We start from the raw sequence: 27,581 nt of genomic DNA, 5'->3' as shown, positions 1-27,581 counted from the left end.
CAAGCAGCCGTCACCAACCAGCTCATCAGCTGCGCTGCATGGCAGCCTCCCAGCTGCACCTGGCTCCCCAACTAGACACCACCTGGCTTCAGTGAGCAGTCACCCACCACAGCCAGGCAAGGTGGCTCAGCAGGAACTGACAGGCCAAGATGCGTTTCTCCCAGCGACCTGACGGCTGTTGACGAAGGGATAAGCAGGATCGGCTGGAAATGGCCAAACGAGCGGGATCCTTTAGTCCCAGCTCAGAACCCAGCTGGCTCCAGTTGGTATTTAACCAAATGCAATACACAGCCAGGGGTGGGGGACCTGTGCACAAGGGTGAATTTCCCCCTCTGGGTAGTCTGCTGAGGCCACATCAAAGGCTACACCTGACCCATGGGTGGGTGCATGAGGAATATGGACAAGGCTAGAGGGGCAAAGGGCCTTCTGCCAAACCACAGCTAGTGCTGGATGTCACTGGATCCCATCTGGCCCCCACCATTGAGGGGTGCATCGCGGGGTCTCCTGTGAGCCCAGAACTGCATTCCTCCAAGGGAGCGAGCAGCCAGGGCTTTGCTGGCTGATCCTGCTCCCCGCAGCTGTTTTTCTGTTCTCTGGATTTTAAGCTGGGTTTGATTCCCCTGGTGCCAGGGCCAGACACCACTCCCACCAGCTCCCCGGGCCAGATTTACCCCAGTGTAACTCACCCTCATTACAACACCAGTGAGCACTGCCCCAGAAAGCAAACCCCCCAGACATGTGCCCCACCACAGCTCAACCCAGCTCTGCTGCCTGGGGGGATGCATTATGAGCTTTCCCAGTAAACCCTGGGCTAAGGGGTGGGGCCTGTCAGGGCAGTACTTATTGGGGGGTGGAGCCATAGGATGTGGCACTATGGCCCTTCAATTTCTGAGCCATTCTAGGAAGCAGAAGACAGTGCACTGGGGTTACAGCCTGTTTCTCTGACCTGGGGGACCTGGGTTCAACTCCTTGCTGTGCAAGAGTCTGTGGATAACTTGCTTCATCTTAGGGCCTCAGTTTCCCCATCTGAACACTGCCTGCCTCCCAGGGGCACTGCAAGGACAAACACCCTGAGGATGACCTCAGCTAGATGGGCAGCCCAGGTGTGTGACTGTAACTGAGATCAGCCAGCCACCTGTGTTATGCCACGGCCCCCAGTCAGCCCAGAACTTGCCAACGGGCCTTAATGTGATGTCTCCCTCTGCTGGAGCTGCACCGCCCAGGAGGCGCTCTGCCCTCAGCCCTGGCCGGGAAACACCAGGAGTCGGGGTGCAGGGGACCGGGTGCTAGCTAAAAGCCAAGGCTCCTCGTGGTGGAACCACAGCAGAGGGGACACAGAACCAGCAGGCAGGGGATTGGGGCCAGCAGCTGGCTGTTTGAACCTTTTATTGAGCTTTAGCATCTAGGCATCAATACGGCCCAGGACAAGCCCAGAGGGGGACCAAACCTGCCATCTGGATCCAGGTTTTGTCTCTAAAGGGGCTCAGGAAAATCCCATCTGCACCCAGCAGGGGCTAGAGGCAGCGAGGCCTCAGCATAGACAACAGGCTCGCTGTGAGTAAGCAGGGCAGCTGGTAGCTATGGCCCTGAGCCGGGACTCCGGAGATCTAGGTTCACTTCCTTGCTCTGGTGGGTGACCTTGGGTGAGTCCCTGCATCTGCCTCAGTTTCCCTAGCTGTAAATTGGGGATAACGATGCTTCCTTCCTCTCGCTTGTAAGTGCCTTGTGGCAGTGGCTGTCTCTCCCACTGTGTCTGGGCCTGGTGCAAAGGGACCCTGCTGGCTAATGGGCCTGACCCATGAGATCTCCTAGCACTTAGGAGCAGCCCTCAGGAGCAGCCACAAGCCCTTCCCCATAAGGATTCCTTTGGCCCCGCTCTGGGTGGAATCAGCATTCCCCCCCCAACCCCACCCCTGTTCACACACACACTAACTATTTCCTTCTCAATCTTTATTAGAGCAAGGTGTTTACAGTCAACAGGCGCTGTGTGCCCCCGATAAGATAGACAGTGGGCAGATAAGCTATTTCATGAGCAGGTACGGTCTGCGGTGGGTTGATAGAGTACTTCAGACACAGAGGAGTTATGCAAGAAGCAGGAGTCTCGAAGCCATGCCGATATGCTGCCAGAGGGTGCCTGGAGCGAGACACTTAACTCCAAACACTCCCTGAAAACCCCAGGTCGGGCCTGAGCCTGCCCAAGGAGAGAGCTCGGCCCGCAGCCCCACCTGGAAATCGGGACATCAGCGGGGCTAGGGCCTGTTTACCGCAGCTGGGGATGCGGCCTAATGGCTGGCCTGAGAGGCCAGGGCAGAGCTGACCTGACCCCATCTGTCCCCCAGAGCTCAGCCTAACCCTGCCCCACACCGGTTAAAATGAGCTGATGTGGTACTTAGTGCCGGGTGGCTTCAGCTGCCGATTGCTGCCGCAGTGGGGCCGGGGGGCAGAGAAGCTGGTCCTGGCTCAGGGGGGCAGAGGCAGAATTTGGATGGGGGCTGGCCTAGCAGATGTGGTGAGCGCTGCTCTGGTGCTCAGCACAGGACTCCAGGGTTCTTTCCACGGCCCATTCTCCAACTTGCCAAGCCCCTTGCTTGCTCCCTGCCTCAGTTTCCCCATAAATCACCAGCCTAAATCCCAGGGCTCCATCTGTCGCTATGTTAGCGGCCAGGAGGGGGTGGGCAGCTCTAGACAAGGCCCTGCTCTGTCACAGCCACAGGGCTCAGCACTGGCTGCAGCTTGGGTCCTCTGTGTGGCTACTGCCTTCCCAAACCCACTTGGGCTGTGCCTGGCTGGCGCCTGCAGCAGCCAGGTACCTTAGTGCAGCCGCTTTGCCGTGTCAGCCTCTGCCTGGCCAGTCAGAGCCACAGGCACCCCCTGGAGGGGGACGGTGCAGGCTGGGGGGTGCTGTAATACTCCTCCCAGAATGTCCTTGCTGGGGGAATGTGGAGGGGGTTGGCCAGCCCAGGGCTGCTCTGTCCATTGCTCCCTCACTGGGGCGGGGGCTGGATTCGTTCCCCTCCCCGCATGCTGGCTCTGGGGTGATGGGGGCTGGCTGAACCCAGCGCAGCCTCCCCTTTGGGCCGCAGCTCAGCGGCGCTGCCCAGCCCTAGACGCTGGTCTCTCGCAGCAGGTGGCAGCAGCCGGCGTCGACAGGGTGGCCGAGCCAGAGGAACTCCTCGGAGTCGCACTGCAAGGGGGCGCCCGCCTCCAGCTGCTTCGCCAGCAGCGCCCGGTCGGCCTCCTCGCTGCCCGTGAGCCCTGCCAGCAGGAACGTGGAGGAGCTGAACGGCTTCTTCTGCAGAGTGGGGGAGACCCCCGAGTCCTGTGGGGGGAGAGCGGAGATGGAGGAGGCGGGGCTGACGTGGGGGCGGACACTGAAAAATGCCGCTCCCCTCCCCCCCCCACCTCCATTACGTGTCCAGCGCGAGCCTCCTGCCCAGCACGGGCTGCCCAGCCACTGCAGCATCGCCAGCCTGGCCAGCAAACCGGCCATGCCGTGTGCCACGAGTGACACACTCAGCCCAGCTCCTGTGGGGGAGGCGACCCCGTTCTCAGCCCCCCAAGCCAGGCAGACCATGCGAAAGCTGCCTTCCCTGAAGTGAGCCCTGGGGACACCCGGGGCAGACACCCTGCGGGAAAGGCGGAGGGTCCCTGCTGGAAACACCTGGCTCTGGTGTCTGGCCAAGGCCGCGCTGGTTCCCTGCTTTGCACTGAAGTGCGGTTTTGCCCAGAGATGCCCAGGCAGCCACTGGGCTGCAAACTGGGCTGGCGGAAACTTGGCAGGGAACAGGGAGAGAGAACCCTCCTGCCCTCCCCCGAGCACCAAGCCCCACCCTGACTCTGTTACCTTGGTCAGACTGTCCTCAGAGGGGTTTTTCCTGCCCTCTGGGGAGAGCGAAGAGGTCTCCTTGATAATGTCCCACCAGAGCACACCCCGGGGCATCTGGCTCCTCTTGGTAGGACCTACCAAAAAACAATGAAAACCAGATGGGCAAAGTCCCTGTCTAATGACAACTCTGGCTAAACAAGACCCCATGGAACAGGGCAGGGCAATGCCTGTGTCAGTCTTCGCCCACCTCCGGCGCCCTCCAGCCCTGGCGGACGCTGAATCGCCTGCCGACAAGGCCAGGGAGCATTCTCCCCGTGTCACGGATGGGGAAACTGAGGCACAGAGACCCCAGACTTGCCCAAGGTCACATGCCGGGTCCATGACAGAACTGGGAATGGAACCCAGGAGTCCTGACTCCCCCTCCCAAAGTTTAATCTCAAGAATATCCTCCCTCCCCCGGTGAGGGCCTGAGGTCAGGTCGCTGTTCCAGGGCTTCCACACTCTGCTAGTCTCCAGGAGAAGCTCGTTTGACCCTCTCCATGCGTGGGGGCTCGGTCCAGTCGTGGGGGTGATGGGACACAGATCCTATCCTTCGTAGGCTGCCGGTGGGGACAGCTGCTGCTGTCCGAATGCTGGCTGGGCTATGGGACACTAATTGGGGGAGGGGGGTATCAGCCCAGCTCCCCGTGGACATGTGTCCGTGGTATTGTCACTCGTTGGCAGGCTCTGCAGAGAGGCCAAGGACTGAACAGGCCACAGACACTGAACTATCCGGTTACCACGAGAGGTCACGGCTGGGACAGCCCATGGGGGAAGCCTGTTCCTTCACCGCCCCTGAGCTGGGGGCGCCCCACGCGTCCTGGAGGCTTGTCTGGCCCTTTCCACCAGCGCCACGTTCTCACTAGATCATCCAAATCTGCCCCCCTCTCTCCTGCCCTCCACCCAGTCCCAAGCTCCGTGGGATGCCAGGGACCAGCCCAACATCTGGCACCCCTGCCCGTTGGCTGGGCTGGCACCTCGCAGCTGGCATTACCTGTCAGGTAACTTATCAGCACCCCCACCACCACAGTGGACAGCGTCCCCAAAGCCCCAAAGTAGAGGTAGGACATGGCGTAGAAGTCATCGGCAATGGCCGGCCTGCGAAGGAAGTGACATTGTAGTAAAGCAGAGGGAATGATATCGTGATAGGCTAAAGAAAACCACGACTAGGTACATCTAGGCTGGTCAAGGAAGGTTCTATTCCTGGGAGTCACCAAGGCTGAGACTTGGTCACCCCCTATTATATTGCTTGCCCTACCTTCCTCCCAGCCCACCAGCCTGGCTCAGCCCCCTGTGACCTCTGGGCTCGTAGAAGGGAACGTCTTCGGGACAGGGCTGAGCCTCGCACTGTGAACTCAACAAACCGGAGGTCTGTAGGTCCTACCACACTATCAGTGTGGAATACAAATACTGCCAAATCACAGAGTTGCCCATCTGATGTGGTCGGGGCTTTGCAGGAGGAGAAATCAGTGTCCCATATTTTGTTGGTTTATTTACCCGATCTACCCCAGTCCTGGACCAGAGCCATTACAGACGGCATGCAGCCAAGCCCCTCTGTCAGAGCTCTCCACCCATGCACCACTGCCCAGGGTCAGGGAGCAACTGTCCCCAAACCGGACTCCTGTCGGAGAGATTCAGGCAGGGAGCGAGTTCCCCTGCTGTTTGCAACAGCTCCCCTCAAAGAAGCTCCATTGTGAAACTAACAGCCACCCAGGAGGTCTTCAGAACACGGCTGCTGTCGGCTCACAAGCGCAGGAACAGACCTTGGGAGACTAGCAGCGCCACCCAGTAACCACCCACCACCACCGCAGCTCAAACCCTAGAGGATAATGGGTCTGAACCCAACCCTCAGCTCAGCGCACCTCCAGGCTCTGGGAGAGTTCAGACCCACAGGTACGCTAGTGGGCTGGCCCTCATCTCTTTCTTGGGACAGCCTCCGATCCAGGCAATTCCCAGCCCTGGGAATATTCAGCCCCTGCTGGATTGGTTCCCTCATTCCCGGCCTGACCTTTCCAAGGGTGCAGAGACGTTCCGCGGAGGCAGGGGTCCCAGGACAATGGTGCTGTTGATCCCCTCGGTAGCATTGTAGAGCGGGCACAGGTCTCCGTAGTAAGGCAGCACTCCCATGGTGTCCTCACTGGGTGGGTAGATGGTGCCCCCCACCGCCACCCAGAAGGAGAGGACAAAACCAGACCCCAAGCCTGCAAAAACCCCCTAGAAGCAGAAAAGAAACAAGGATTCAGCCAGAGCCTGAGCAATAGACATTCCCCCACAGCTCTCGGGCATCTCCGCGCACACAGCCGGGTACCTGCTTCTAGGGCCAGCATATTCCGGGTCTCTCGGGAGCAACTGGAGACAGGCACCGGCAGCTGGAGTCGAACAAGGCAGCTGGCAGCCCACACCCCACCTACAGCCCACAGATGCCCCTGATCTCCCACTCCCTTTGCTCCAGAGCCAAGCCGAGCACCAGCACCCCAATTCTGATGCACTGAAGCAGCCTCCTTCCCCCCAAAATGGCAGGGACTTACGACTGTGTTGCAAACGGGTATGAACATCCCAAGGATGAAGGCTCCAAGCAAAGGGCCGCTTATCACTCCCATGACGGTGAAGGAACCCTGGAGAGATGGAGATGGGGTGGAGGTCAGCCAGGATCTGGATGGGGTTTGGCACTCAGGGGCCCGGGAGGAGAGCAAGGCAAGACTTTCCCATCTCAACTTTTTTTTTTTTTTAAATGAAAAAATTGATTTTTCAACAAAGGGGAGTTTTCAGGAGAAAATTTAATTTTCATGGACAACCAAAAGTGGTCCGTCCCCCGCAACATCACAAAATAAAAGTTGGGTTTTGTGGACATTTCTGTTTTCTGTTAAGAAAAGCGGGACAGGACGGGTGGGTTTTGACCAGCTCCTGTCAGGAAGGTCTGGCCAAGAGTCACGGGTCTGTCCTGCCTTAAAAACCTCATGCACTTGAATGAGGGGACTTGAGTTTCAACTTGATCCATCCCCAGGCTACGTAGCTGCAGCCCAACAGCTGCTGTGGGATCCTGCCGCTGAGGGGCACCTGAGAGCCATGATCCCAAACTCCAGAGCGTTGGCACCAATATCTTCATCACTGGTGCCGACACAGCCCCAAAGTTTTCCCAAACTTTGGGAAGCTTCTAGTCTTGGAATCCCAGTGGGAGATGCCCGGAACTTGATTTTCAGAGGCTCTGTTGACTTCAGATGGAGCGGTTGATGCTCTGCAGGAGATGGGGTGGAGGAGCATAGGGCCAGGGGGTGGGCGACAGGGTACAGAGCCCTTGGCTGGCAGACCCCTACGTCATTGCCACCTCGACAGCTCTTCCATGACTCACGTGAAATGAGCCGGAGCAATGGGGACCCAGTGCAGTGGCTGTTGGCCGGGGCCCAGGGACAAAGCCTGCGGATATCGAACCAGCACCCTGGGGCATGGCACCATCTGGGGGCGGGGTGGGAGGAAGCTTACCTGCAGCACACCGCCTCCCAGCAGGGAAGACAAGGCAGCCACCGTGATGCAGGAGATGCCGTAGATCAACGCTGCGGGATGGAGAAAAAACAGCCTCAGGCCAGGGAAGCAGCCGCACCGGACCCACCCCCTGCAGTCTTGCTCAGTCTGGGCTGAGGCATGGTGGGGGTGCGGGGAGCAGCTTGGGGCTGGGGAGCAGGTCACTTTGATGTGTCTCCCCTTTAGCCATGGAGCCCTAAGCAGCCAGGGTGAAATGCACCCCCAGGTGGAGGGCTCGGGCAGCCAAATGCCGAACTTTGCCGCTGCCCCATCGCCATGCAGCCAATGCAAGGATCCCCCCGCTCCCTCCAGCCCCACACTTACAGAGTCCCTTAGAGAGGAGGGTGAGTTTCTGTGGCGACAGGGAGGGCATGCTGGGCTTGACCAGGTCTTCCACGGTGACGGCTGCCATGGCGTTGATGCTGGTGGATGCCGTGCTGAGGAGAGACGGGGCAGGAGCAGAGGAGAGTCATGCATGCCAGGCCAACGGGATTGTCATCCTCCGGTCTCCCAGGCTAGGTGGGGTTGGGCCCGAGGGAGTTTTGGATGGGAGACCAACAGGGACTGATGTGGACGGAGGAGTGGAGGGCAAGCTCCCCTCTGGGTCAGTGCACATGCCTCAGCACATCGCTAGGGGGCGCTGTGCCACAGGATTAAGGGCACTTGCCCCACAGTCCTATCCATCCCCAGTGCCGGCAACCCCAGTCTGTGCCCAGAACTGCCCCTTTAGCTGCAGCTGGGCACAGCGACTTTCCTCCTCACTTCCTGTCCCAAATGACTGTGGGGGGGTTTAAAGAGCTGACGAGCTCCACCCCAGAGCCAGCTCTGAGCCGTGGAATAACAAAGGGGAGCGGGGTGGGGGTGGGATAGCTGGGCCCCCAATGGAGCCCAGGGCTACAGTCACTATTGCGATGAGTTGCTGGGGAAGCTGGGCTCTGCCCCTCACCTGAGGGTCCCACTGTACGCGCAGGCCAGGAAGAGACCGGGCACGCCCGGGTACTTCTCAAAGATATCCAGGACCAGGTAGGGCATGTACTGCAGGGAGGAGATGGCCATGTTACAGAGGAGCCAGAGGCAGGGAGGAGGGGTTATTCCAGAGTGAGACTAAACCCCCTCTTCTAAGGAGAACTGGTAGGGGGTGGGGGAAAGGACCCCCTCGGAGAGCAGCTTAAACCCGTCGACCAGGACGCAGAGAAGGGGATGCCCCAGAGACGTGGGTTAACAGCAGAATATCGAGCGCCGGGCATGGCACCTCCTATCCCAGGAGCACTTTGCAAAGCATCAGCCCTCCTTTATAGATAGGAAAACTGAGGCACAGAAAGGCGAAGGGACCCACCCCGGATCAAGCCAGGACTAGAACCCAGGTGTCCTGATTCCTAGTCCTACGCGCCAACCACTAAGGAAAGAATGCAGGTGTCCTGCTTGCCAGGCCTGTGCTCTGCCCTCTAAAGAATTAATGATCCACACAGGGGCTTCACCAGACGACCTGTCAAGCTCCCTCAGTTTGGCCTCTTGTCTTGATCTCTTCCACCCAGTCATTAACAGGGCAGTTCCCCCTGGCTGCTCAAGTAGCCCTCAGTTCACTAGAGCAGGGCTCCCCTGCAGCAGGGACAGAGGCCAGCCAGGCCGTGGGTACCTGGTCGGGGGCAGAGATGTATCCAGCCAGGAGGGGATCACAGTCCTTGTAGAGCGCAAACATCACAATGCCACAGCCCACCGCGCTGGAGACGATGAAGAAGAGGCCCACTTGATTGACCAGCAGAGCACTGAGAACACATGGACGGCAGAGATCACAACCGGGACAGAGCCAACACCACACAGTGACGTCTGGCCAGGAGCCGGCTTTCCCCTCCGCCAGGCTTGGGCAGATCCACTGTTCGTGCTGGCTCAGCAGCCCCAGTGGTCTGTATTCATCCCCCTTCCCCACGGCAGAGGCAGGGCAAGCTACCCATGCCCTCAGGCTGGGACGGAGGTGCCCCATTTCAATGGGACGTGGGTGCCTAACTCCCAGAGGTTCCACTGTAGGGCCCCCCAGCAAGGTGCCCTCCTCACCCTGACCCACAAGTTGCACTAGACCCAACACTGCCAGACAGAGCTTGTTGCTTTGGGGTGCTAGCCTGGTTTGAGACGCCCCAGGCCTGACCTGCAGAGGGGCAGAGCACCCCCAGGCCAGCCAAAGCCAGTGGGCACCCTAGGGGCTCAGCACCTCTGGAGGTCAGGCCCTGGGCACAGCAGGTCAGGCCTGTATCCAGCCTCGCCCTTCTCAGCGCAGGGCTCCACTTGCGCTCCCCAAAATGTGCCCCAGCTCAAGGGCGGGATCCCGACCTCCAAGGAGAGCCCTCCCCTCTGCACACCAGGCAGAGCCCCTCGGCTGCCCCCACGGTGCGCAGAGCTCAAAGTAATCCCAGAGGGCTTGGCCCACAGCCCGGGGAGGCTCACAGCGAGATCCCCTCTAACATAGGGCCCAGCTGCAGGGACCACGAGAAATCCAGGGGCTGGGGCTGGCTTTGCAAAGAACAACGGTCTCCTGTCACTGGTGCCCGCTTCCCCCAGAGATCGGTGATAACTACTTGTAGCCTTCCAGGCTCTGGCTTCATCGATGGCTTCCTGCCACTGCCCGGGTCCCTGGGAGACCCCGGGATGGGACAAAGCTACCTGAGGAATGAACATCCTACCTGTTTATGGAACAAACCAGAGCTGCAGGGTCACAATTACTCAGCAAAAGCCACCTCCACTTCCTGGCAGAGCTACACCCTAGCTTGGCTCCCTGGCAGCATCTGTCTATTGTGCTGACCTACTTAACTCTGTGACCACTGCCTTGATCCAGGAAGGATCCTTCCCCTGACTCTCCGGCTGGGAAATCCCCTCTTGGCTTCCACAGGAGTGCTGGTTAGCTGGGACACTTTCCTCTCCACAATCCCTCACCATTCCCCACTCCTGACAAGACTGGAGGGAAGGTTTCCTCTTCCCCAACCCCCACCATGCAAACCTCAGCCCTGGCTGAGGCCTCTCCCCCGCCTCCTTTCCCCATCACTCAAGTGGCTCCTCACTAAGCTCCACCCCAAGCCAGCTAGTCCCCATGGTCACATTTCATCCTTTACTGCAATGGGCTGGGGAACTCACTGCCACAAGATATCACTGCAGCCAAGAGCTTTAATCTGCTGGTTTTATGTCCCTGCACGAGACGAGGTTCTTGGAACAGGCACAACCTCAGCCACCGATAAGTACGGGCGGGCTGGTCCCAGCGCTGGCATGGCCAGCCGGGTGGGGCAGCTAGTCTCCCCCGGCCATTATCAGAACACTGGAGGAGGCCAGGGTGGGTTATCGGTGCCTGACGGATCATGGCTTGTGTCTATAGACTCACACAGGAGGAGGGGCATAAGGCTCCGTGGCAGCGGCCATGTTGATATTAGAGATACCGGTATCGGGGCAGATAGTAGCATGTACGAGCCAATAAACCCCAGACAGATCGTCCCCCTGCACAGTGGTGGATCAGGAGGGACGAGGGCACCTGTGTCCCACCTGCACTCTGGGCTTTCCCATGCCAGCCAGGAGACAGGTCAGGGATAGAGGCGTGTGCAGTTAGACCAGACGATCAAAGGTTCTAATCCTGCCTGCTCCATAAGTGCAGTTTTACATGGCAACACTGGATCATAACCCTTCAGCCGCCAGCACTGGCCACAGCCACCGTGAGGTGACTCAAACAGGGTCCCGCTTCCTGCATCCCTCTATGCTGAGTTCCCCAGCAGCCTGGCTCTCACTTCCCTAGGAAGTTAAACCCTGCCTCAGTTTCCCTTTCCGAAGCAGTGGGGACTCACAGTTTTGCCCCATTCTCCGTCTTGCAGGCCACATAGCGCTGGACCTGGGCCTGGTTCACACCGTACATGGAGAGCCACACCATGGTGCCCCCAAAGGTGAAGGTCCAGAAGGTGTAGCGGCTCCTGGGGTCTGGGTCGAAGCTGCAGACAGAAGGGGAGGGCGAGACACAGACTAAGCTAGTCATGCAGGGGGAGAGTCTCCCAACACAGACTATTTTCCCAACCCCATAAGTGAGTGTGTGGGGTTGGGGGGAGGGGCCCCCAAGCATCTTGGCAGTTCTACCTCCCACCCCAATCATGCTGGGACATCCCAGTGTAACGGGCTGGCATTTTGGTGCTGTCATGGTACAATGAACAGCCGGGAAGGGTCACACCGCATTGCTGTGGGAATATCCCACAGGGCCCCAGTGTGGGACGCAGACTGCCAGCCCGGAGAATCGCCCCACTAAAAATGGAAACTGGCAGGGAAAAACCCTGGGGCAGACAGCAGCCCTGCTCAGCAAGGACACCTCTGTAGCCAGCATGGGGCTGGTCCCAGGTCTGGGAGGGGAGGGGAGTGGGGTCTAGCGGTTAGAGCAGGGAGATGGGAAACAGGACTCCTGGGTTCTTGTCCGAGCCCTGGGAGGGGAGTGGGACCTGGAGGTAGGAGTCCTGTGGCTCAGAGTTAGTGGGTTTCTGGTGGAAAAGGTCCATGCTGGGAAAGGCACCTACTCGAGCAGGTTAACCCTGGAGTGGTTGGATGCGATCTCCAGGACTGCTCCAGGGCTGCCCACAAGCAGCGTCCCCTGGATCAGGATGGCAATGAACCCAGACAGCATCACGAACACCTGGAACACATCTGTCCAGATGACAGCCTTCATCCCACCCTGTAGAGGGAGAAGAGGAGGGTCAGTGCCCTGGGCGGCCAGCACCAAAGTGACATCACAGAGCCCCTAGGGGCCAGAGCCTGGGCTGGAGCAAACCAGCACCGATCTGTAGACGTCAATGCAGGGACACTGATTTACACGGGCTGGGGCCCTGGCCCCAAGGGTTAGCTCATCCCAAGCCGGGTAGGGACATGGCCCAGCGAGCTAATATTCCCCCTCATGTCATCGCTGGTTTGACCTGCCAGCAGATTGTGGAAGGGCCCTGCAGGGCACAGGATGGAAGCCCCTTTGCATTGGGCATAGCGCCAGGATACCCCAGGCAAGCCCCATCCCACCCACCTGCTCGTCTCTCTGATTTCTGGGATCTCTAGTGGAACCAGTCGAAAGCTGGAGGACACGTGCCAGCAGCAGAGAGGGAGGGGCTGGTACTCACTATGGTGGTGTAGAAGGTGCAGATGGCTCCAGTGGAGAGAAGAGATGCCCAGATATCCAGCCCTGTCACTAAACCAAAGAAGAAGTCAGTCAGCTAAGGGGAGACATTCCCTGACCCAGCCGTGCGGCCCGCAGGGAACCGGGCCCGGCACAGAACTCCCGATTCTCCCCAGCCCTGAACTTCGGGGCCCGGGTCGGCTCTAAGGGCCAAAGTTTGCAGCCCATCAGACAGCGGTGGCGCTCACAAGAGCTAGCGGGACGGATCCCCAGCTGGCATAAATCAGCATCGCCCCACTAAGCCAATGGGGCCAGAGCCCCAGCTGGTGTACAGCGGCCATAGCTCCACGGGAGTCAGTGAGGCCAGCGGGAGTCGTGGGCTGGCAGGACAAAGACTCTGTAGCCGCAGCAAAGGGGATAGAGGAAGGGCTTCGATTGTAAGCTGCTTGGGGCAGGACCCAGAGGGCAGCACCTGGTGTGATGGGGGGCTGGGCTGTGCCTTGGCACTATGGGAAGAGAAATACTAAAGAACACCAGCCAGGCCCCTTTATTTGCACGTTCCCCTTTCCAGGCGTCGCTCCAGGATGAAAGGCACTGGCCCAAGGACCCGGAGACCAGGAATCACGTGGGGGGCCTGGGATGTACCTTGGTTGAGGATCAGCGCAGGGGCATAGATGACTATCCCCGTGTACAGCATCTGCAGATGGAACAAACAGCATCCCAACCCATCGTCAGCACAGAACCCTCCGAGCCCGTCAGCGAGAGCTCAGCCCCCGGCGGGAGGGCGGGAGGGCGGGGGGGGAAATCAGATAACGGGGACCAGGTCTGGAGTAGGTCCAGCTGTTGCCCGACCCTTGACCCTCATGCTGTTCACGTGGGCACCCCCCAGACAGAGGTACCCAGCGGGACACGACCTGCCCCACGGCGTTAGAGTGAGGCTAGATCCCCCATGCTCTGGCTCCCAGTTCTGTGCCCTACCCACTAGGCTGCACTGTGGAGCGGATCCTTTAGCTGAGGCCGGGAGAGGCGTCTGCTCAGACCCCACTAGGTCATTGTACTTAGACCGCTCTGCCTGTGCGGCCCCCACCCCCAGACATGCCACTCCGCCCCGGCCGGACCCCGGGACCACGCACCGTGGCAGTGATGTACTGGATGGTCCCACATAGACGAACCTTCCTGCTGAATCTCATCTCCAGGTACTGCAAGAGAGAACGGGGAGCAGGGTGTGAAATTCAGTGTGTGGGGGGGGAGGGAGGCGGGAGAGGGCTGCTGACCTCTTTGCTCATCTCCTCCACGGGCTCCTCCAAAGGCAACAAACCAACCCATCTCTGAGCAGCTCCCCAGCCTCTTGCCCGGCTACCCCCAGCACAAGCCTGCTGGGACAGGAGCCCCCAGCCGCTGCTGAGGGTCTTGGAGGAGTCTGGTTCTTCAGGGGACTCAATCTAACCCATTTCCTTCCTTTGTGATGGTTTGTCTCAGCCTGTCAGTGCAGCCCCCTGCCCCACACAACACATTGCACAGGTGCAGAATTGCAAACCCCTTTGCTTCTCGCAGAGCAGGCTCCCCCGCCCCTCGGATTTACAGCAGTGCTAGGTTTGGAGGGTAAGAAAGTCGGAGGGAGCAGAGTTCAAACCACGGTTCTGACCCCTCCAATGAGATTAGCACTGGCCTCTCAGGGGCTCCAGTACACAGATCCAGTGCCCCTGGGACTTAGCGGCCCAAGGGTGCCGTGGGTTCACCGGCCAGACAGTGTGTGTGTGGGACAGAGAGGGGGACCCCTGGAGCTCTGGAGAGCAGCCGCCTTTCCACCACCACACAGTGAATGGGCCTCGGAGCATAAATGTGCTTAAGCAGGGAGAGAACATCCCGGAGCTGAGCCGGTCCCGGGCACTTGGCTAAAGGCAAAGAGTGGGATTCAGGCTCCCAGATCCCATTCCTTTTCATGGTCATTGGGCACCCAAATGCCTCCTTCGCTGTTCCGTGGAAGCAGCATTCCAGTCCCAGGACTAGAACTAGGGGCCCATCTGCTCCCCCCACCCCGCCCTTTATGCATTTGTCCTCACAACTCCCCAGCAAGTCAGGGATGTGACATCAGCCTCATTGGACAGAGGGGAAACTGAGGCACCAGGAAAGGAAGGGGGTTGGGGGCAGAGCCAGGAACTCCCAGATCTCCCGAGTCCCCAGCCAGCGTGTGAACTGGCAGAGCTCAGGTTCCACAGAGACCACTGCCCCTCACAGGTGACTCCAGCTCTCCACCTTGCGCGTCATTGCATGGCTCGCTAATGCTTCCCCACCAGGGACACGCTGTTTACACCACTCAGAGATGCCGCTAACACAGGTCCCAGCACATGCTCCAGCAAGCCAAGAGCAGGAATCCAAGCCAGGGCATCGGGTGAGGCACTTGTGATACTGGGGACTCAGTCTTTAAGGGCTGAGCTTCCCAGACAGAACCTGAGCAGGGCGTGGGAAAGCTTTGGTTGTTATGCTCAGCCTGTGCGAACCAGACACAGAATAAAGCACCCAGAGCACTGAGCGACCTCACAGAGCTAGAGACAGGCAGCCAGAGACCTCCAGGCTCTGGGGAAGCTGTGATCTGCCCCCACCCAGCTCTGGAAGGCGATCAGTGCCCCCGCGTCCTTCCCCAGCCCTTTGGGGAAGCATGCACCGCCTGACCTCAGCCTTCTCCCCACCAAGGCCCTGGCAGCGAGGCTCCTTTGTGGGACCCAGCAGCTGCACTGCCTGGAAGCCCAGTGAGGAGCCCTGGAGTTTGTCAGGGATAATAGCAGGGCCAGGAATCCAGGCAGCTGCTCTCCTGGGCCAGGCATTTGGCGCTGACAGACACCAGACTCCTAGTCCCCTGTTCTAACCATATCCGTCCCCGAGCAGGGAATAGAACCCAGGCGTCCTGAGTCTTACCATGAGACAAGCCTGCCTCTCAGGCTGAAGGAGGAGAGAGGAAATAGTGTGATCCCAGGGGGCACCGTCTGACCCCCACCCCTGTGTCCTGAGATCTGGGGACAGTGGATCTATCAGCTCCTGTTATCCATGGTGTTTATTAATGATAAGACTCTGGATGGCCAGCAGAGAGCAGGATTCCTGACCTTTCCCACTCAGCAACTAGGAGAATGTGCTTAGCAGAGCCACAGGGCTGGGCTAGCAGGGGAAGGTTGCCCCGTAAATGCCCTTCGCCAATCCTAGCAGCCCCTCAAATTCACGAGCACTGAGCAAACCCTGAACAAACCCACCTGCAGGGAAGCCACCTGGGCAGCCAGATACGTGTCTGCCCAGGCCTGTCTCCCACCAGGCTCCCTTACCTCGTAGGTGCTGGTCAGCCCCAGGCGGTAGAAGACGGGCAGGAAGAGGTAGGTGGTCAGCAGGGTGTTGAGCATCTGCCCCAGGCACATCCACAAGAACTTCATGCCATAGCGGTAGGCCTCTGCCGGCACACCCAGCACCTGGATGGCCGACATGAAGCTAGCAGAGAGCGAGAGCCCCACAGGCACAGCCGACATCTGGCGCCCCCCGGTGAAGAAGTCGTCGCTGGTCTTCTGCCCGCCTTTGGAGAGGGCGTAGAAAAGCCCAATCCCCGTGGAGACCAGGAGCATCAGACCAAATACTCCGTAGTCCCAGAGGCTGAATGTTAGCATCTCCGGCATAAAAACCTCCATGCTGCCCACCTGGGACATCGAGCCAGCTGCTATCCGAGCAACGCCCCCGCCTCAGACACGGACAGACCCAGCCCCACAAGATCCCCCCCCGCAAGCAAATCAACAGCTAGGCCTGCAACGGGACCCTGTGCCGTAACTTGCTGGCTCAACGCAGCCACCCGAGAGCTTTGCTAGCAAAGCAGGGGCAGTTTGGAAAGCGCCTAGATAGGGCCACAGACAGACAGAAATAGAGACACAGATAGGCAGCAAAGGGCTGTAAACAAAAAAAACACTACAGTTAACCAAGTGAAGGTTCACTGTGGTAGAAGGGAACAAATAATAATTATTTAAACCAACAAAAACAGCAAATTGTGTATGAAAATCAAAGTGTTTCAGAAACTGAAATTCACAGTTTGGATCCAGGACCCAGAGAGACCCACACTGCAGAAAAGTCTCTATGTTCACGGTGTCAGGATCAGCTGGGGGGTGGGGGGGGAGAGGAGAAGAAATATTTTTTAAACAAACAAAACCATCTGGCCTGGATCCTTTCTGAAAAATCAAAATATTTTACAAACTGAAACTGACCAGAATGTCAATATTTTAAAACACATCGTTAGAAATTAAAGCAAGTCCAGTTGAGGCTGATCAAAAAACAAAACCAAATCTGTTTTGTCTATTCAGAACAATGCCAACACTCAGCACTTCCCCCCTAGTGCCTGGAAAGCCAAAAGGTGATGGCACAAGAAAGAAAATACCCAGCTTAAAAATTTTAAAAAAGAGTGATCAGTGAAATTGATACAGGTGAGAAGATCAAAAGGCAATAGGTTCCAAACCAGTGTTGTGCTCGGCAAAATGTTCCCTTGTGTTTAAAAAAGATATAAGATGCCTAAAAGCCTTGTTTCACAGGAAGTTTCATAAGCAGATAAATAAATAACTAAATCAAACCCCACTAAACTGCTAGGAAAACAAGAGCAGGACAGGAGAAAATAGTTTGCTGCCAGCAGGAGCTGGGATGTCCTGGGAGACTCCTTGGCAATCCAGGTCCCCTTTAGGATGAAGCAGCTTCTCAGTCTACCTGGGCAGCTCTGGGCTGTGAGCGTTTTTCTAAAGTCACTTAGCCAGCAGGTTTACGATAAGGGAGGCGGCTGCTTAGAGTTTCTCAGAGGGGTGTTGATTTATTTGATGGGAGACCAAGGTCATCCAGGCTTGGCCAAAGGAGTATGTGTCCAACGCCAGACACCCTTTCAGCACTGGGGCTAGGAGAGCAGGTGGAAGTCGTCAGGAGGAAGTTTTTAAAGACACTTTCCAGCCCAGGGCGTGGTGGCAGGTTATGAGCAATGACTGGCTGTCACAGCTTTCTCACCAATGGTGGAGAGCATGTAATTAGCGAAGGGACCTACCAGGGGAATTGGGGCTGGTTCTGAGAGGTAAGTGTCAGGTGCTTCCTGGTAAGGGATGGCAGGATGGGGGAGAGGAGAGAAGAGCTGAATAAGTGGGTGGAAAAAAGAATCCAGTAACTCCCGCCTTGCACTGGTGCAGTGATTTACAGCTCTTCTGAGCAAGGCTGCAAAATGCTGCCACTGGATAAGGGAGCAGAGAGCTCCCCACTCCCTCCACACGGCTGTACGACTCGGTCGGGCTCTGAGGGACACACGCACACAGCCTCAGCAGGCTGCGAGCAGCGATGGATGATGTCCCAAGGCCCATTGGCTGCCTGCCTCCCCAGGGGAGCTCCTGCACCGCCAATCCTGCAGGGCCAGGGCCCGGGGCCCAAAGCTCTGCTTGCAATGCCTTAGCGCAGGCAGAGAGGCGCTGAGTGACCGTGAGTGCTCCCTGTCCGATCATGGATATCAGGGGCGTGCTGCACAACTCCACCCCAAGGGAGCAGGAGTCAAAATGTCCCCCCTCCCCCCACCCCACAGTAAATCCCAGTCAGATGTGGGGGGGGGGGGGGCGTGTGGAGGAGAGGCAGGCACACTCATCGGGGAGGGAGCAGAGAGGAAACCCAGCAACCTGGTGCAGCTCCATGCAAAGCCAGAGCATGAAACTGACCAGCCCTTGAATCCAAAGATCTTCATCACAGCGAGTGTCCATCCAAGGAGTAACTCCAGCCCCGGCCAGGGCAGTTTCTACGGGGGGATGCCCTGCACTTCGCCTGTGCGTTTTCACGGGCAGCGCCTTGGTGGATTAGGGCAGGGCAGTGGCTCAAGCACTTCTGCAGGGCCAGTGGTGCAACTCGCACAAGACCGCGGGCTCCCAGGCTGGCCCCTCCGCAGCCACCACTGTGCAGGCAGAAGAAGCAGGACTGGGCGAAAATTTCCCATCCTAATTTATACCGAGAACTGGGGGGTTTTGATGAGATGAAAGTTCTCTGGGGAAGCAGCTGCTCTCGTTGGAACTTTTCAGGTTTTGTCACAAATTTGATGTTTATACTTTTTTTTTCTCTCCAGTTTTTTTGGCCTTTTTTAAAAAAAAATTCCATAAAAAGCCAAACATTCCTGTGACAAATACCCATTTCCCAACCAGCTCTCATTATAAGCCCTCCAGGCCCTCCCCTGTGACAGTCCATCTACCCCCCCCCCCCACCGTCCCATCACTGCCTCTGTTGGGCCCTTCGCTTTGAGACACCAGGCATCTGTTCCTTTTTAGAGGTGTTTTCACTGAGGGGGTTCCTGATCAAATCCAGGTCTGGCCTCACAGCAAAACTGGGTGAAAAGGGAGAGAGAGAGAGATTTTAAAAGTCACTGGAGAGCTGTTATCTGTGTTTGGACTCTGAGGAGGTCACAAAGTCTGGGTTAACCTTGCAGCAAGGAGAAACCCAAAGGCCTTGTCTGTGCAAAGACACCAGCCCAGCTTTCGGATAAGCAAGTGTAAGCAGCTCAGTGATTAACCCTTTCCGCTCCTGCCTGGCCCCTTTGATTTCAGTAAATGCCAATGCTGAGGCAGCGCACTAGGTACCTAGTTACTTGGCTCCTCTGCTGGGGACAGAGGTGGAGTGGGTGGTTTAAGGTGCCTTTAACCTTAAAAGGTGTGTAGGGCCCTCCCCAGCCTGCAGTGTAACTTAGAGCAGCCCCGGGGCTGCTCTAACTTACACTCTGCATCCCATGGCCCCTAGGGAGCAGAGCACTCTCGACATGTTGGATCATATTAAAGAAGTTCTTTATTAAAATCACAAATGAGTTTGATTCCCCATAGTTTAAATTCCAGGGTATTACTAATGAAGAGGTCTCTTGGTTCTTGGTGCTGTTTCTCTCCCTCTATGTGTGAAACTTGCAAGCTGCTAATTGTGTTAGTACATTCTAAGACAGAGTCTGCTCTCAAAGCAATTCTTTGTAACAACAACTACTCACCCAGAGAGAGACTCAAAGCAATACTCTGTAACAACAGAAACAGCACCCAGAGACTCCCTGCCCTTTTGTTGTATTCATCTCGCTTTGTTAACAATTGTGATTAAAATAGAGATAGAGGATGTATGTGGATGGATGCTTGGTGTGGATAATAACTGAATGTTCAGGGAGGTGCCAGCCTAAGAATCCAGTGTCCATCGGCTGAAGAAGGCGTCAAGTGGAAATAAACAGAGGACCCCCGGAGGGCAGACTGGAATCCACCCAACAGCATCAAGGATGGGAGAACCAAAGAACAAGATAACATCTGGCAGCACGGAGCCGTCAGGAATGTGCCATCTGCTGATTGATTCAGCAACAGCATGATGAAGCAATTCCCATAGACTGGCATCGGAAGAAATTCCTATAAAAATGGACTCTAGAAAGTGAGAACTTTAGGGTCTGATTCTGCAAACCAACTTCCAGGAGCATCAGATGAGCATCTGACAAGGCCCTGCTCCCTCCTCAGGTCCAGGCCACCTGGCCAGTGGCTTGGGATGAGCAACTCTAAGGCTGGTAACTATGATAACAACCTTGCAGAACGTGTGTGTGTGTGTGAATAAATATGAAATTGAATGGAATGGTATAGCTGCCACAAGTACTCCTTTTCTAATTGCTTACTATGATTCTTTCTGTATTCACAATAAATGTGGCATTTTGCCTTTTCCCCTTTAATAAGATCCTGCTGGTTTTTATTTTATTTGTATAACATTTTGGTGGAGAATTGCGAGAGGGGGAATACTGGTAAAAAGCCTCAGTTATTGTAAATATTGGTGTGCAAACTGCCAGCTCTGTTGAGCTCGGCATTTCTATTAGGTTAACCAGACCTGCTGGCCTCCGGGAAGGTAGCAGGGAAAAACAAGTTAACCAGACCTGCTGGCCTCTGGGAAGGTAGCAGGGAAAAGTGTATAATTTAAACTAAGGTTACTAAAAATGATCAGGTTTAACCAGACCTGCTGGCCTCCGGGAAGGTGGCAGGGAAAAGTGTATAATTTAAACTAAGGTTACTAAAAATGACCAGGTTTAACCAGACCTGCTGGCCTCTGGGAAGGTTGCAAGAAAAAGTGTATAATTTAAACTAAGGTTACTAAAAATGACCAGGTTTAACCAGACCTGCTGGCCTCTGGGAAGGTAGCAGGCAAGAACAGGTTAACCAGACCTGCTGGCCTCTGGGAAGGTAGCAGGGGACCTGCTGCCCTCCGAGAAGGTAACAGGGGAAAAACTCATAGATTAAGCTACGATTACTAAACTTAAGTCCTATTGCTCACTGAGGTATTGGGGCAGCAAGAAGGCCTAAGGGCCAGGCTAAGCTACTTGCTGGAATAAGGAGTAGCAGATTCAGAGAATCTAGGCTGTGTCACTCCCTGGCCTGTGCCAGGTGTGACAAGGAAATCTGATAAGCTATGATTTCAGAATCTAGTCTGTGTCACTTGCTAAGGAATACCAGGAGTGACAAAGAGATTGAAATATCCGTGTTAAGATGTTTAAAACAAAACTGGGTAAGCCAGTACCAGAGGGAAGAATGGAGTCAGAAGGAACTCCAACCTCACCTTTTGTTAAAGAAATTACCGCTTTTAAACAAATCCTTCAGAAACGTGGGCACAGTCCTTGGACTAAACGAGCCCTAGCTGATGTCTGCACTATTTCGGAGCTAGAGGATAGATTGGCTCCGTATATCCTCATATACAAACCTCCTAGTGCTGCCAGAAGAGAGTGTGAGGCATGTAAGGATTCTTCCCTCCGCTTGTCTTCATGTAAAGAGGAAAAGGCACAAACGGAAAAGGGAGCAGACAACTGGAAGGTCCTGGGTACAAATACCCAAAGTCAGCTGGAAATAGTGAAAGAGGCACTCCAGGAATGCAAAAAGAGAGAAAGGTTCCTGGCAGACCAAGCTAAAGCCTCTGAGAAAACTGAAAGAGAGAATCATGTGCTCCAAGGTATGGTAAAGAAATGAACCTTGAAGCAGGGCCAAGCACCTGCAAATCACAGTCCTGAATCACTAATTAAGAGTCAAGGAGTACTTGTGGCACCTTAGAGACTAACCAATTTATTTGAGCATGAGCTTTCGTGAGCTACAGCTCACTTCATCGGATGCATACCGTGGAAATCCGATGAAGTGAGCTGTAGCTCACGAAAGCTCATGCTCAAATAAATTGGTTAGTCTCTAAGGTGCCACAAGTACTCCTGTTCTTTTTGCGAATACAGACTAACACGGCTGTTACTCTGAAACCTGTAATTAAGAGTCTGAAACAAAAATTGGGCTTTGCCTCTAAACAGGTAGCAGCCATTACGCAGGTGAAGGGGGAGAAGGTCCTATGTACGGCACCCCCAGGCATAATGACAAAGAGAAAAGAGAGTGAAAAAGTTAACTCTGCAGAGGCTGGAGGGAATTAAGCAGCTAAACCTTGTGAAAATGTTAAAAAGGAAAAGTGTTAGAGAAAGTTCCCAGAAGTCACCTACTACAGGACAGGCCTAACAAAGAAAATAACAGAACGCCACTAGCCGTCACCTTCAACCCCCAACTAAAACCCCTCCAACGCATTATTAAGGATCTACAACCTATCCTGAAGGATGACCCAACACTCTCACGAATCTTGGGAGACAGGCCAGTCCTTGCCTACAGACAGCCCCGCAACCTGAAGCAAATACTCACCAACAACCACATACCACACAACAGAACCACTAACCCAGGAACCTATCCTTGCAACAAAGCCCGTTGCCAACTGTGCCCACATATCTATTCAGGGGACACCATCACAGGGCCTAATAACATCAGCCACACTATCAGAGGCTCGTTCACCTGCACATCCACCAATGTGATATGCCATCATGTGCCAGCAATGCCCCTCTGCCATGTACATTGGTCAAACGGGACAGTCTCTACGTAAAAGAATAAATGGACACAAATCAGATGTCAAGAATTATAACATTCATAAACCAGTCGGAGAACACTTCAATCTCTCTGGTCACGCAATCACAGACATGAAGGTCGCTATCTTACAACAAAAAAACTTCAAATCCAGACTCCAGCGAGAAACTGCTGAATTGGAATTCATTTGCAAATTGGATACTATTAATTTAGGCTTAAATAGAGACTGGGAGTGGCTAAGTCATTATGCAAGGTAGCCTATTTCCCCTTGTTTTCTCCTACCCCTCCCCCCCCCCAGACGTTCTGGTTAAACTTGGATTTAAACTTGGAGAGTGGTCAGTTTGGATGAGCTATTGCCAGCAGGAGAGTGAGTTTGTGTGTGTGTGTGTTCCCGGGAGTGGGGGGGTGAGAAAGCCTGGATTTGTGTTGGAAATGGCCCACCTTGATTACCATGCACATTGTAGGGAGAGTGGTCACTTTGGATAAGCTATTACCAGCAGGAGAGTGAGTTTGTGTGTGTGGTTTTTGGAGGGGGGTGAGGGAGTGAGAGAACCTGGATTTATGCAGGAAATGGCCCACCTTGATTATCATACACATTGTGAAGAGAAAAGGAGGACTTGTGGCACCTTAGAGACTAACCAATTTATTAGAGCATAAGCTTTCGTGAGCTACAGCTCACTTCTTCAGATGCATATCGTGGAAACTGCAGAAGTGAGCTGTAGCTCACGAAAGCTTATGCTCTAATAAATTGGTTAGTCTCTAAGGTGCCACAAGTCCTCCTTTTCTTTTTGCGAATACAGACTAACACGGCTGTTACTCTGAAACCTGTCATTGTGAAGAGAGTGGTCACTTTGGATGGGCTATTACCAGCAGGAGAGTGAGTTTGTGGGGGGGGGGGGCGGAGGGTGAGAAAACCTGGATTTGTGCTGGAAATGGCCCAACTTGATGATCACTTTAGATAAGCTATTACCAGCAGGACAGTGGGGTGGGAGGAGGTATTGTTTCATGGTCTCTGTGTGTATATAAAGTCTGCTGCAGTTTCCACGGTATGCATCCGATGAAGTGAGCTGTAGCTCACGAAAGCTCATGCTCAAATAAATTGGTTAGTCTCTAAGGTGCCACAAGTAATCAGACTGTCACTTGGATAAAGGTGCATGAAAACTCTGTAAGCAAAAAAAGAAATAGTGACACCTTATGTAAAAACGGATCTGGATCATGTTCTAGAAGTTAAACCATGGAAGGAATGTGCATTTGCCCCAGAACATGTGCAGGGTATATTGTAGAAGGGGCAAAAGAAATGCAAACATACTGTGCTACTTAATTAAAATGCTATTCGGGCTCCAAAGGGAGCCACCATAGGTTGGGTTTTCTTTTTCAGATTGCTGTGTGTCTTGGAAGCAGAAGTAAAAAGTGATCAAAACTCTGGTGAAAGTTGATTGTGTCCCTTTTAAGATCGAGTCTCTGAGCTGCTGAGGGCTTTAAATCCAAAAGCAGGAAGCGTCTGTGAAAATGCAAATGACCTAAATGATAAAGGAAGGAAAGAACTAGCAGCAAAAAGGAGCTGCAGATAAAGGACACACCTGGTCAGCAAACAAATTGTCCACATAAAAGGCATGGGATCACAAGAGAATTTTAAGAAATGTAATGATAAGGACCCCTGTAGCAATGTATAGTGTGTATGATTTTTGGAAAAATCCTTTAAGGTCATATGGTAATGATGCTTCTCAGTCATTACCTGTAAATAAACTTAAAGCTTAACACAGCAGGAAAAACCTTATAAACTTGGTCTGCTGTATAAGAAGGGAAACTGAGGTACCCCACCTCAGGGATTTAATAACTAACCAGAAAGAAAAGGAGTACTTGTGGCACCTTAGAGACTAACCAATTTATTTGAGCAAAAGCTTTCGTGAGCTCTCGAAAGCTCATGCTCAAATAAATTGGTTAGTCTCTAGGTGCCACAAGTACTCCTTTTCTTTTTGCGAATACAGACTAACACGCCTGTTACTCTGAAACCAATGACTAACCAGTGGGATAATTTCCCCATAACCCTTAAAAAATAGAAGCCATGGAAACCTGGCCTGCTTATAGAACAAAAAACAGGAAAATGTGGGGGTAATTCCTCTGTTTTGCCTGCAATCAGCAAGGGTATTTGTAAAAGAAATATTTTAAGCAATAATCTGCCACCCCAAAAGGGGTAGAAACATGTTCTTTTGTCTTTCAGAAAATCAGGAAAAGCTGATGCCAGCTGAAGAGCAACCCACTACCAGGAATCTACTGTCACAACAGAAATTGTGTGTTGTCTTGTCTTGTCTTGTTGCTAGCACTGTTGTGTGTTTAAAAAAAAAAAACAAAAACTGCAGACCTGCAGGTAATTAAAAATAAATTAAGCTCTCTGTGCCAGCCACAGGACAGCCTGAAACAAAAACAAGTATATGCCAATGTAGACTTGGTCCAAATTGGCCTGGGTAACCTAAAAGGCCGAGGGAATCTTTGGCAATAGCTTAATACTACCACATGGCTTATGTATAAGGAAAAACAATTTAGAAATAGGAAACTACACAGCCACGGCTATGGGATGCACTGAAATGCAGATACTTGCCCTAGCTACTTTAGAACACAAAATGTTCTGGGTCATATTGGGAAATATTAAGGGTTTGATGCATTTGTTAAAACAAAGAAAGAGATCATTGTTTGACACTTATCAATATGAATGGATGCAATACGTTTCCAGTATTGTAAACCAGCCTTGTTAATGGGAGAAATTGTTATCAAAATTGCACACCAACAGTCCCTGGAGGCAAAGGTATTGAAGGTTAACCCACTCCCCATATTACACATGGGATCCTTCTGGCTACCTGGACCTCAAGCCAGTGGGCTGGGGAGGGAGGGAAGCTATTGGACACTAGAGGTTGTACCGAATGGACTCCTCAAAAGTGGGTGTGCCTCACCTTGCCTGTTGCCCCAGAACCTTGTAGTAAAGATACATCACTAGGATCATGTATGTGGCATGAATTGGAATCACAAACTCAAATTGCCTCACAGTACTTTCTCTTGAATAGGCTACATAGAAAGTGACACTGGAGATTATAAACCTTAGTGTCAAAAGGGGGATTATGTTGGATCATATTAGAAAAGTTCTGTATTAAAATCACAAATGAGTTTGATTCCCCAGAGTTTAAATTCCAGGGTATTACTAATTAAGAGGTCTCTTGGTTCTTGGTGCTGTTTCTCTCCCTCTTTGTGTGAAACTTGCAAGCTGCTAATTGTGTTAGTACATCCTAGACAGAGTCTGCTCTCAAAGCAATTCTTTGTAACAACAACTACTCACCCAGAGAGAGACTCAAAGCAATACTCTGTAACAACAGAAACAGCACCCAGAGACTCCCTGCCCTTTTGTTGTATTCATCTCACTTTGTTAACAATTGTGATTAAAATAGAGATAGAGGATGTATGTGGATGGATGCTTGGTGTGGATAATAACTGAATGTTCAGGGAGGTGCCAGCCTAAGAATCCAGTGTCCATTGGCTGAAGAAGGCATCAGACAATGGGACACGCACTCTCTGGAGGGCCAAGATATTAACAGCTATTGAAAGACAGTTGCAGGCAAATGGGCCCTGGCTCCTCATCTTTGGCAACACACCACCCTCCATGCAGGCCCATTAGCTCTGTAGTCCAGCTGGGAATATCAATCTGGGAGATGGGGGAAGGCTGCATTACCCCACTCTATGGAAACACAGAGCCTAGAAATCTGCAATTATCGGAGAAACAGGAAAAGAGTGTCCCCGAGTAACAGAAGCCCATTCCAGCTGGTGTGGTTACATTCTGCTTCCCTACACCTCCCCTGTGGCTTCAGCTGGATGCAGGCTCTTTATCCACTGCCTGTTCTCCAGGGCTGCTGAGCTCCCTTAGCTGGTGCCACCCCAGAAGTGGATGCATTGCAGCAGCGAGGTTCGGCAGGGAATGGCTTCATGGGGGCAAAGTCTGCAGAGGCCGTAAATACTTTTGCATCTTTCATCCTGGAGGGCAGATGCAATGTCAGCTCTGCCCATCCCTCCCTTGGGGCTGTGGGGCATGAAGACTGTAGCAGCTCGACGTGTGTCTTGTTGTGCAAGGAGATGTTGATGATACTGTATGTGCTGTGGCATCATGCCAGCTCCTCCCAGGCACACGCAGCTGGGGAAGGACAGGTCTGTTTCCCTGCAGATGTGCCAACCAAGCCATTCCCTCAAGACTGGGTTTCCGTCTGCCAAATGCATGAGTTCCTGGTTACTGCTTTGCCTGACTCCAAATGCAGGTGGCAGAGCCGGGGGATTGGGCACAGACTCCCTGGCTAACCTTGGGCAAGTCCATTTCCCACTCCGTAGAACAGGGATAATGAGTCTTACCCTCCTGAGGCAACAGCCTTAAGATTTGAATGTGCCCCAGGCTATTTGCCACAACCTGGCCCTGGCCCCCTCAGGATGTGACCTGTTTGCTGAGAGTGGATCTGGCTGCTGGATCTCCCCGGCTTCTAAGCCAGCCAGGTCCAGGCAGAGCCAGGTCACTGGTCCATGCTCTGGGTTGCTAGGGTACAGCCCCAGGCTCACAGCCCCGAGTCTGAGCTGTGCCTCAGGATGTGGGACTCCCCTGCCCCATCACCCGAGCCTGGAGCCAGTGCCGTACGCATCCCACGCCCCCTAGTTGGTGACACACACTTCCTAAGAGTTCATAGACTCCAAAGTCCAAAGAGCTCACTGTGATCATCTAGTCGGCTCTTCTCCATATCACAAGTCACAGGATTTCCCTGAATTAATCCCAGCTCCCTTAGGAAAACATCCACTCTTGATTTAAAAATGGCCAGTGGTAGAGAATTCACCACAGCCCTGGGTGAGTTGCTCCATTAGTTAGTTACCCTCACTGTTAAAAACGTACACCTTATTTCCTCTCTGTGTTTGTCTAGCTTCCTTTGTGGCTGGCAAAATTTTGAAGCTCCAATACCAACATCTGGTACTTTGCACTTGCTCTTTTTGCAGTGTAAGGGTACGTTAGCTGTCCCAGGGGGCAGCATAGGTATGTTGTCTGGTAAACGAGAGAGACAATGCTGGAATGTGAGCTGTGTGGGAGCCTGGCTGCAACAAGCGCCTCCTGTTTCAAAGGATTACTTCTAGCCTAAGGTTTCAGAGTAGCAGCCGTGTTAGTCTGTAT

At 54.1% G+C, this 27,581-nt stretch overlaps 1 protein-coding gene across 1 annotated transcript; it reads right to left on the bottom strand.

Annotated features, from left to right (window-relative positions):
• Nucleotides 1–1,962: 1,962 nt before the first annotated feature.
• On the bottom strand, nucleotides 1,963–16,183 carry SLC5A5 (solute carrier family 5 member 5). Its single transcript, XM_073323850.1, has 15 exons — nucleotides 15,812–16,183; nucleotides 13,631–13,696; nucleotides 13,143–13,194; nucleotides 12,502–12,569; nucleotides 11,914–12,068; nucleotides 11,203–11,343; nucleotides 9,021–9,150; nucleotides 8,331–8,419; nucleotides 7,709–7,821; nucleotides 7,346–7,416; nucleotides 6,394–6,480; nucleotides 5,874–6,079; nucleotides 4,860–4,963; nucleotides 3,845–3,960; nucleotides 1,963–3,319 (listed from the first exon to the last, which is right to left on the bottom strand). The coding sequence occupies exons 1-15, from the start codon at nucleotides 16,181–16,183 to the stop codon at nucleotides 3,104–3,106; spliced, it is 1,986 nt and encodes a 661-aa protein (XP_073179951.1). The 3' UTR covers nucleotides 1,963–3,103.
• Between the last annotated feature and the right edge of the window lie 11,398 nt (nucleotides 16,184–27,581).

This window comes from Lepidochelys kempii, chromosome 25 (assembly GCF_965140265.1).
Source record: "Lepidochelys kempii isolate rLepKem1 chromosome 25, rLepKem1.hap2, whole genome shotgun sequence".
Lineage (NCBI taxonomy): Eukaryota > Metazoa > Chordata > Testudines > Cheloniidae > Lepidochelys > Lepidochelys kempii.
The sequence above is the reverse complement of the archived record's forward strand: the minus strand, read 5'-3'. Positions and strand labels throughout refer to the sequence as shown.

What these genes read in the sequence shown, in the direction of transcription:
- SLC5A5 (XM_073323850.1), bottom strand. Translation starts at nt 16,183, where the DNA reads ATGTCCCAGGTGGGCAGCATGGAGGTTTTTATGCCGGAGATGCTAACA. An exon ending in TCCAGTACATCACTGCCACG is followed by an intron (nt 13,195 to 13,630) that starts GTGCGTGGTCCC and finishes TTCCATCTGCAG; the next exon opens with ATGCTGTACACGGGGATAGT. An exon ending in CCTCCTCTCTAAGGGACTCT is followed by an intron (nt 7,417 to 7,708) that starts GTAAGTGTGGGG and finishes TCCATCCCGCAG; the next exon opens with CGTTGATCTACGGCATCTCC.